The sequence below is a fragment of the Oncorhynchus kisutch genome, linkage group LG12, assembly GCF_002021735.2.
Source record: "Oncorhynchus kisutch isolate 150728-3 linkage group LG12, Okis_V2, whole genome shotgun sequence".
In the NCBI taxonomy this organism is placed as follows: domain Eukaryota; kingdom Metazoa; phylum Chordata; class Actinopteri; order Salmoniformes; family Salmonidae; genus Oncorhynchus; species Oncorhynchus kisutch.
The window spans coordinates 39,343,769-39,353,984 of NC_034185.2; the positions used below are offsets into that span (position 1 = coordinate 39,343,769).

At 42.9% G+C, this 10,216-nt stretch overlaps 1 protein-coding gene across 10 annotated transcripts in view; it reads right to left on the bottom strand.

The window, feature by feature from the left end:
- The window catches only part of LOC109900988 (otoferlin), a 132,758-nt gene that overhangs the window by 5,064 nt on the left and 117,478 nt on the right, over positions 1-10,216 (bottom strand). For 7 of the 10 annotated variants that reach the window (XM_031837536.1, XM_031837530.1, XM_031837538.1 and 4 more), the window contains 10 exons: positions 9,966-10,216; positions 9,630-9,757; positions 8,019-8,189; positions 7,745-7,905; positions 7,404-7,546; positions 6,731-6,819; positions 3,260-3,358; positions 1,444-1,685; positions 772-950; positions 305-405 (listed from right to left, as the gene is read on the bottom strand). The exon at positions 9,966-10,216 is cut by the window's right edge and continues 22 nt beyond it. In XM_031837536.1, the coding sequence (XP_031693396.1) occupies positions 305-405; positions 772-950; positions 1,444-1,685; positions 3,260-3,358; positions 6,731-6,819; positions 7,404-7,546; positions 7,745-7,905; positions 8,019-8,189; positions 9,630-9,757; positions 9,966-10,216 (1,564 nt within the window). Of the gene's footprint in view, positions 1-304; positions 406-771; positions 951-1,443; positions 1,686-3,259; positions 3,359-3,564; positions 3,664-6,730; positions 6,820-7,403; positions 7,547-7,744; positions 7,906-8,018; positions 8,190-9,629; positions 9,758-9,965 lie in introns of all 10 variants that reach the window. The other 3 variants (XM_031837534.1, XM_031837537.1, XM_031837540.1) reach the window with 2 other exon arrangements.

The following is a 10,216-nucleotide window of genomic DNA, read 5'->3' on the forward strand; positions in this document are numbered from 1 at the left end:
CGTATGTCTTGTTTGCACCATATATCCTCTGTATAAACCATTATTAGCTTCTGATGGATGCACAATGAGAGGGTTTGAATATAAAATTGACATTTGAATGAAATATGGTCCCAGTTTTGTTATTTTGCATCGTGTAAATAGGACTCCTGAAGGAAGTGGATGAATATATGAGTCTGACTCCGCACCATCATTTTCTTTCCCACCTTCACGTTTAAAATCTCTTTTTTTTGTTGTGATTGTGTTCATTTTGTCTGTATGTGTGTATCGTCTTAATGTGTGTATACTGTAACTGTAAATATCTTACTTTGGTTTCTCCAGAGGGTCAGGCTCATTGCGTCCCAGACCAACAGGACTTTTCTCCGCTTCCTCTGCCGACATCAGATGAAGCTCCGCCTCCACTTTACCCTGAGAAGACGACACAATCAATCCAATACTCCAACGTGTGTGTGTGTGCGGTGCGTGTGTGCGGTGCGTGTGTGCGTATGCGTTTGTGTCTATGTATGTGTAATCTCTAGTGGACAGACTACTTAAAAGAAAGGGTATCGTAACGTCCGTCAAAAAGGTTCTGGGATGCAACGACTAGCTAGCAACAGTAGTTCCAGTGCCCAGGTTTTTAGTCACTGGTTATTTGGACGGCTGAGAGTTTCCAGATAGGGGGGTGGAGACTTCGCTAGTGGCGTTAGTATCTTTCTCTCAACATCTCGACCCTGAACCTAAATAATTGTGACATTTTTATTCTTGGTTTTGAAGATTAGTCTCTCTCTCTCTCACCGTGAGTTCCATCTCGTCGTTTTCGTCGCGGGCCACGAATGGCCACCAGCCCTTGACTCTCTTCTGTTTGAAGATGGAAATGCAGGGCAGCTCAGCCTCATTCTGGACCATGCCTATAGAACACTGCTTGGCTGTCTTCGCCCCACGGGGAAACCTGTTCAGGTCCAGCTCTATTGCACCTGTCAGGAGAGAAAATACAGGGCATTAGTGAATAACTGAGGAAATATCTGAGGAGATACAGATGCCGGGTCCTAATTTAAGCCCGTTTCCTACGGCAGGAAAATAACCCCGTAGCAACAGGAAATGTGAATTATTATGTTGAATTATAATTGACATTTTTGATGCATTTTTTCATACGGGAAAATCAAGTCTGAAATCAAGTCTGAATGACAAACTTTAGTCTTATTAAACCTCAAATACACGACAAGTAAAACATTTCTCCTGCAATAGGGTTCAAATTAAGATCCTACGCCTGTACAAAGATGGAGAGGCAAAGACAGACTGAGATACAGCGAGAACCTGGAGAGGAAGAGGACAAGAGATGAAAGAGGTTGAGGGATGTGATCTAGGAGCTATAGAAGAAGTCGCTGAGAAAATACAGAACATTTTAGAAAATAGACATGAAAAGAAGAATATGTAGCATTCCAGAGAGCCCTAGCAGTGTAGGCCTACCTAGGAAGTCATCAGCGGAGAAGTGGTCAGCGTCCCAGACCTGCAGGGTGAGGCGTGCAGGGATCTTGTACTCTGTCTCATCCCAGGAGAACATGGACTCCTTCTTAGAGATGACAATCTTCTCCTCGGCCATCAGGTAGTCAAAGGGGAACACGAAGCGCCAGTTGAAATTCCCCTCGCCTGTCAGAGAGTGGTAGTGGACATCTGTGTCCTGTTTGTCCTCCTGTTGCCCTTTCAGCCACCTGGGATAAAGGGTTAAATATCACAGGGGTCAAAGGTTAGAGGTCAGGGTAATAATGTTGTAAATTGGGTGTAAGGACCGTGTTATTATTAAGTTATTTTTTTACATATCAGCTAGCTCTGTGTGAAGGTTATCTGTGGAGGTTAGGCAGATGCAGTGAAGATCAACCATCTTACATCAGTGAATGTGATTTGAGATTGTTAGTGGATAATTTATAGTATGGCCGAATGTGTTTTATGCATTACAGGTCTGGTCCATTTAATACAAAAAAGGAAAGTTAGTATTTTAAAAGCAAAACACATGCATGATGTGACCCTCCAATAAAAAACAGTATGAGATGAATGATTCAAACAAATTGAAATATGCCTATGAAATAATGCTGATTGTGTGGACCTGGGTAAATTCCATATAAAGTGTACCATCTGATAACGACTGAATAAGAACACGGTTTGAACTGTGTATTTAAATACAAATGACCTGATTTGGTGTTGGGAGGGTCACATGATTTCTATTGCCATGCACAACACAAAGCTTTCCAAAAAAACTAAAAAGAGTCACATAAATGATCTCAAAAGAGTTTATGACAGTGCTTTCCTTCATTGGAGGGAAGATGCATATACGACGAGATTAACATAAGCAGAAGTGTCATACAATGCAAAATGTGTCTCAATGCAGGCTCAGTACAGTACTGTAGGTGAGTTGTACTGCTGCAGTGGCGTCAAGCGGGCAGTGGTTGGTAAAGAGGGTTGGGTTCCATTCATTTTCAATTCAGAAAGGAAATCAAAATTCTCATTTCAATAATAATAAAAAAATGTATCTTTCAAAATTGATGGCAGTTTTAAATTCTTCAACTGGAGTAAAAAAAGAAAAGATGAATGGACTGATTTGAAACCCTGAATGTGGGCACATTGGAGAAGCAGGAGGGGAGGCCAAAAACATTTCTATGACTTTCACTGTCCATTAGAATTGATTATACTATTATCATTAACAAGAAGCATCATATTACATTAAAATTGCAAAAAACAATAAGGATATTTCCCATGCAAACATTCTTGACTAATGCTATCGTTTTAACCCCTGCCCAAGACAATGTAGGAATGTGCTGTAGGAATGCAGGACCATACCAGTTAAACAAATGGCAGTAAGGATGATTAGAAATTGGCTGCCATGGACTTATCCTGGCTCATATCCAATATAATGTGTATGAGACCTACTGAAAAGAAAAATTCTAAATCAATATGTGTGTCAACCACAGAACATATTGCAAACCATTATCCATGATCTGGATAATTCAATAACGATTAGTCCATTTTAGTCCTGGCCCTAGTGTCATTTGTGTGATGTCTTTGATGACACTGACTCTTTAGGTGGTTTTAGTGGTATGGCCCTGATTGGCTTCCTCTCTCTGTAGGCGTGAAGGCATGGTGGTTTACTGCGTGCTGATAGGATGGCTGAGGGAAAGGGGTGGGACTTGAGCAGAGGAGCAGAGTTCTGGTTGTTTAGCTGAGGAAGGGGCGGGTAAAGGGAGGGTGAGGGGTTTGTACGAGCCATGCGATGGAATCATATGTGTTTTACCCCTTGACATAGATGTCAGACATCTTCTCTCCTGTCATGAAAGCATCGTCCTCTAGAACTACGTCATCAGTGTTCCAAATAATAACACGCAGCTCAAAGCTAGACAACAGCACAGCATCGACACACAGGAGAGAGAGAGGACATCAAACGAGACACGACAAACAAACACCCAACACACGGAAAACGTAGAAACAAAACAAAACAAAAAAACAAAACAATGATTAACGCCAAAAAACGCAACACGCCACTTTGTCACACCCACGGGGCGATCAGGGCTTAGCGCCACGGCCCTCTGTGGTACCTACCCCCTGACAAATATGTCACTGGACTTTTCCCCAGTGAAGTAATCATCGTCCTCGAGTATTACTTCGTCTGTATTCCATATAACCACCCTGAGCTCATATCTGGCGAGGAGGGAGGGAGGAACACAGTTGGACTGCTGTTGTCTGGTGCTAGTTAGCCTTGGAACATGGCTGTGTGGACTCTACAGCCATGTCCCAGGGTTAATGCTAGATGACCAACCCACTCTAAGGACACACAACACTTACCACAGAAAACCTGTAATCGCAATTAGTAGGAAAACTTCAAGTCCATTTGATTTAAGAGTTATATAAACAGCACTTCATATTGGACCATAAATAAGATACAATACTTCAGTCAACCTTTCAGAAAGGAGTTCATATGTAAAAGTTGTCACATGATCTATCTGTGATGTATAGTATACACCAGAGGTGTGGACTCGAGTCACATGACTTGGAATCGAGTCACAAATATGATGACTTAGACTTTAACACCAATGACTCGTGACTTGACTTGGACTTGAGCCTTACGACTCTGACTTGACTTGATACCCTCCCCAAGCCCAAATATTTTAAATGATGCTATTTAAAAAAGTGTGCAGCGCATCAACTCTTCATTTAAATGGATTACTGTTTGAATCAAATTGTGCCAGCTGAGAAAAAGTTGTGCGTGGCAGTGCAGAGGAACGTCGGCAGGTGAATTCAGATGGAGCCCTTGGAAAGATGATACCCCAAATTATTATATTCGGACATAAAGACGACGCTGTATCAACAAAAAACGGATTGCAACTTGCAAAACATGCGGGAAGAAAATTACAGACGGAGGCACAAAAATTTCCAACTTTGTTCGACATTTGAAGCTGCACAAAGAACAGTAAATCGTGGTTAATATAGCCGACAGCTATATAATTTATAGCTTTACTAGTGTAGCATGTAGGTTAATGTAATGTTAAATCAATGAGCCTCTACACAGTCAGTCAGTGCGGGAACGTGATCATTGCACCCAAGATTGAGCTACAACTGGCTAGGCAGTTGGTAGCCTAAATCCTGCCTGATGTTACTGCTGTTCCTAAAACCATTGACATACGTTAGCCTACTGGAAACACACACAGAGAGTGTGTGTGTGTGTGTGTGTTAAGGTTGGGCAATTGTGTACAAGCCTATATCGCCCGATTGCGCCCCATAGCGATCCTCGATAGTCGACCACTATTGGGGGTGTTTCTCATGGCTACCCATGTATTTACATGGAAATATAACGTTTATTTGGAAAGTAATAAATATAGAGATATTTTTAAAAGCATTCATGATTTGCGTAAATGTAATATACACTGCTCAAAAAAATGAAGGGAACACTTAAACAACACAATGTAACTCCAAGTCAATCACACTTCTGTGAAATCAAACTGTCCACTTAGGAAGCAACACTGATTGACAATAAATGTCACATGCTGTTGTGCAAATGGAATAGACAACAGGTGGAAATTATAGGCAATTAGCAAGACACCCCCAATAAAGGAGTGGTTCTGCAGGTGGTGACCACAGACCACTTCTCAGTTCCTATGCTTCCTGGCTGATGTTTTGGTCACTTTTGAATGCTGGCGGTGCTTTCACTCTAGTGGTAGCATGAGACGGAGTCTACAACCCACACAAGTGGCTCAGGTAGTGCAGCTCATCCAGGATGGCACATCAATGCGAGCTGTGGCAAGAAGGTTTGCTGTGTCTGTCAGCGTAGTGTCCAGAGCATGGAGGCGCTACCAGGAGACAGGCCAGTACATCAGGAGACATGGAGGAGGCCGTAGGAGGGCAACAACCCAGCAGCAGGACCGCTACCTCCGCCTTTGTGCAAGGAGGAGCAGGAGGAGCACTGCCAGAGCCCTGCAAAATGACCTCCAGCAGGCCACAAATGTGCATGTGTCTGCTCAAACGGTCAGAAACAGACTCCATGAGGGTGGTATGAGGGCCCGACATCCACAGGTGGGGTTTGTGCTTACAGCACAACACCGTGCAGGACGTTTGGCATTTGCCAGAGAACACCTAGATTGGCAAATTCGCCACTGGCGCCCTGTGCTCTTCACAGATGAAAGCAGGTTCACACTGAGCACATGTGACAGACGTGACAGAGTCTGGAGACGCCGTGGAGAACGCCGCCTGCAACATCCTCCAGCATGACCGGTTTGGCGGTGGGTCAGTCATGGTGTGGGGTGGCATTTGTTTGGGGGGCCGCACAGCCTCCATGTGCTCGCCAGAGGTAGCCTGACTGCCATTAGGTACTGAGATGAGATCCTCAGACCCCTTGTGAGACCATATGCTGGTGCGGTTGGCCCTGGGTTCCTCCTAATGCAAGACAATGCTAGACCTCATGTGGCTGGAGTGTGTCAGCAGTTCCTGCAAGGCATTGATGCTATGGACTGGCCCGCCCGTTCCCCAGACCTGAATCCAATTGAGCACATCTGGGACATCATGTCTCGCTCCATCCACCAACAGACTGTGGTTGCACCACAGACTGTCCAGGAGTTGGCGGATGCTTTAGTCCAGGTCTGGGAGGAGATCCCTCAGGAGACCATCCGCCACCTCATCAGGAGCATGCCCAGGTGTTGTAGGGAGGTCATACAGGCACGTGGAGGCCACACACACTACTGAGCCTCATTTCGACTTGTTTTAAGGACATTACATCAAAGTTGGATCAGCCTGTAGTGTGGATTTCCACTTTAATTTTGAGTGTGACTCCAAATCCAGACCTCCATGGGTTGATAAATTTGATTTCCATTGATAATTTTTGTGTGATTTTGTTGTCAGCACATTCAACCATGTAAAGAAAAAAGTATTTAATAAGAATATTTCATTCATTCAGATCTAGGATGTGTTATTTTAGTGTTCCCTTAATTTTTTTGAGCAGTTGTACTATTACTCTTGTTAAAAATATGAAATGGTATTACATTTGGTGAAGAGCACATTATGACTTGTTTAGGACTCGAAACTCAAAGTTTAGGACTTGAGACTTGACTTGATGGTCTTGACTTGAGACTTGACTCGGACTTGCCTGTCTTGACTTGGGACTTGATGAGTGCTAAGACTTGAGACTTATTTGTGACTTGTAAAACAATGACTTGGTTCCACCTCTTGTATACACTGTATCTACACTGACTGAAGACTTGCCCCAGACAGGACCTACTTCTTTGGTTTCCGTGGTGATATGTCAATGGCGGGTCCAGGTGCTGGCATGTCCATGGGGAACATGTCTACCCACATCTCAATCCGCCCCTGTGGAGTTTAACAGAAGTCACAAAAGGTTATAACCGCTTATTACAGATTCATTATCCACTACTCTTAATTATTTACAGATCTAGGTTCAAATACATATGTATTTGAGTATCTGGTATTTCAAATACTTTTTTCTATGTATTTTCAAATACACAGTCCAAAACATATGAGTATTTGAATGGTTATTTGAAAACCAAATATTTTCAAATACTTAATTCAAACACTATTTTCAAATACCTAGGTTAAATTCAAGGAAGTGTATTTGAGTATTTTCAAATACTTTCCAAGTGTATTTAAACTGCTTTTCCTTTTTCCTAAAATATATCTAAATACTTATTTGAAATGCATGTGAAAGTAATTGAGATATTTGAGATAGAATTTGAACCCAGGTCTGATTATTTCACCATTATTAGGCGCTACATTACATTTAAATCAACTCAAAACACTACATTACATTTAAATCTGTTGGGAAGTTGCAAATTGGAGAGAAAAAAGGGATAAAAAAGGTTATAGATAAACCCTTATAATAATGATATATAATAATAACATGTGGATAGTTTTTGAGATATAGGAGTTGGTGTGACCTGTTCGATGCCAGGTTTCTCAGGGTGGAACAGGGGTCTTGTCTCGACGTGTTCTGGGATGAGTTTACAGCCCACCCTAGGGATCTCCTCCCAGTGCTTCAGCACTGTCAGCGCCAGGTGCTCATCTGTCTGCTTCTTTAGACCTGTACACACACACACACACACACACACACACACACACACACACACACACACACACACACACACACACACACACACACACACACACACACACACACACACACACACACACAAAATACCAGGTCTCTCTAAATATAGGCAAAGCTTGATAAAGCTTGCTCTGTTCAATGACATAAATGCATCAAATACTAACAACATACCAGTCTCATCCTCGATCTCTGTGGCACCCATGAAGATACGGTTGGCGACCTTGACCCTTCCCCCGGGGCCGTAGTGGGGTCCGTCCAGCTTGCCCTCCTTACAGAGCTTGGCCAGGATCTGGCTTGGCTTCATGGGGTCACGCCACATGTTGTAACCATGCCTACCAGGAACAAACAACACCACCAGACTGTTATCGATATTTACTTGCTTTTTCTTTCGAAAGAGACAGACAGACAGAGGAACATACTAACTAACAGACGGACAGGAACTCACACAGAGTAGTTGTTAGCGATGCCACAGGTAGCTCTGTGTTTGCTATAGTAGCGGTTCTCCAGGTCGATCTTGGTCTCCCCGATGAGGTCATCAGTGCCCACCAGATCCCAGTCGTACACTGACACGGTCAACATGGACTCCATGGGGAACGTAGCCTCCATGTCAAACGCCCTGAAAAGGATTTGAGGGAGGCAAGGAGAGGAAGGGATGGAAGGAAGGGATAGACCAAAAAGGATGAGATGAAGAGAGTACAGATGACATTTGAGATAAGATTCTGATATTGCAGAGTTCAGAAACAAATATTTAACTGTCACTTCACAATGATACAATGATACACTGATACAAAATACTAATTATTTACAGAACCACATTGTGGACCACTCAAATTGAGTTGAGACACTTAAAACAATTATAGTCAAACATGGGACAGGCGTCATCTATAACACATAACATCATCTCTACCAGGGGTCCAGGGAGCAGAACTGCAGACCGAAAAATAATTTCATTTTTTGATGAAGGGAAACAGAATCGGGAACGAAAGTGATCTCTGGTGTTCTGGAACAGAGCCGTTATTTTTAAATCTTGATGATTAATAATGTGACCTTTTTTATTTTTTTGTTCCAAAAATATTCCCGATGTCTAGTATAGCACTGTAATTTGGTGACGTTAGAACGCTAATAATAGCCTAAACACATTCCAAGCCCCATCCATGCCCACCCCTCTCTCTCGCTCTGTCTCTCGCTCGCATCTCACGGCTGCACTTATCTGACCAATCAAACATGTAAACAACTAGCTTACGCATTCCATACTGTAGAAGGATTCTCTATCCGTGCTAATGGTTTAAATAAATACATGTGTTATTATCTAAAACCTATGTTGATTTCACTGGTAAAACAACAGAAAATGAACCATATCAACCGTTACTTTTTTGGGGGGTTCAAACTGGTCGGAAACACTGGAACGGAACGAGAAAAAAAAGGGATTCTGTTCGGGATGGAAAATGATTTTGGTTCCATCCCCTGATCTATATACATGTATGCATAAACAAAAACAAAAACAAAGCACAGTAGATAAAAGGACAATCAGGCATTAATAAACAAATGTGTCCATTGGAGGACAAGGTGGCAGGCTTTGGCGCAGGCATTTACATTATTGTTAGCTGATAAAATGTCGCGGCATTTATCATTTTCATCGAGACAGTTAACATTCTCATTTGGTCTGTAATCGTATATCCCACACTAAAGCACGGCTCGAGCTTCTGTTCAATGGAACCATTGTTACAAAAAGTACAAACACGTTTACCTAAGGGGGTATTTGCGTATCGACCAGGTTCAATAGCGAGGGGGGCCACTCCACATCAACATTTTCCAAAAGAGCTTTGATATTGCTTGGAGAAAACTGTATGTAGAAAGGGTTCTGTCACCGAAGGTGTGTTTCAAAAGGCTCTGGATAACAGCGTATGCTTAATGACTAAAATGCAAATAGGAAATGGTAAGCTTTTCATAGATGGCGTTGCCAATGCATCTATGTGAGTTACAAGAGTCAAGTAATGCTTCAATACAATAGCTGAATCAGAAGCAAAGTGCAGTCAGTGTATCCATCCACACTCACTTGCCAAAGACAGGGTTGAGCTGTTTGGAGATATAGTTCTCTTTATCCTTCAGCTCTGACTTGCCAAGTTTGATGATGACGTAGGGGTCCGCTTTCCCATTGACATCAGCAGGATGGAGGTCTGTGGCCTGGAACAGAAAGTTGAAGAATGTGGTATGGTTCAGGTTTTTATTCATTCATTTATTCTTAAAATCTTTTGAAACCTTATTTTACCCCCCCCCCCCCCAAACAAAAAAATGTGTTGACTGAGAAGACATGACTAGGTCGCTATGCTTTGCTTTAGAGCCACAACGGTTTGGTTTATGGTCAGGGGTTAGAGTCTAGGCTGTTACTTACCCTGACCACGAAGACTCGCACCAGCACATTGATTGGGTCATTGTGTGGAATGCTCTGGAACATGCCCATGTTAGGGTCGAAGCCCGCCTCCCGGGTGATCTCCTCAGTCAGAGGCAGCTTGTACATGCACATGGAGCCCTTGAATCTGCCCACGATCCTGTCGTCATCCAGGGCTGCTTCATCGTCGTCCCCTGCCTTCCCTCTGTACAAGTTGAAGGTATGGAGCCAGTCCTCAAAGTTATCATACTCTG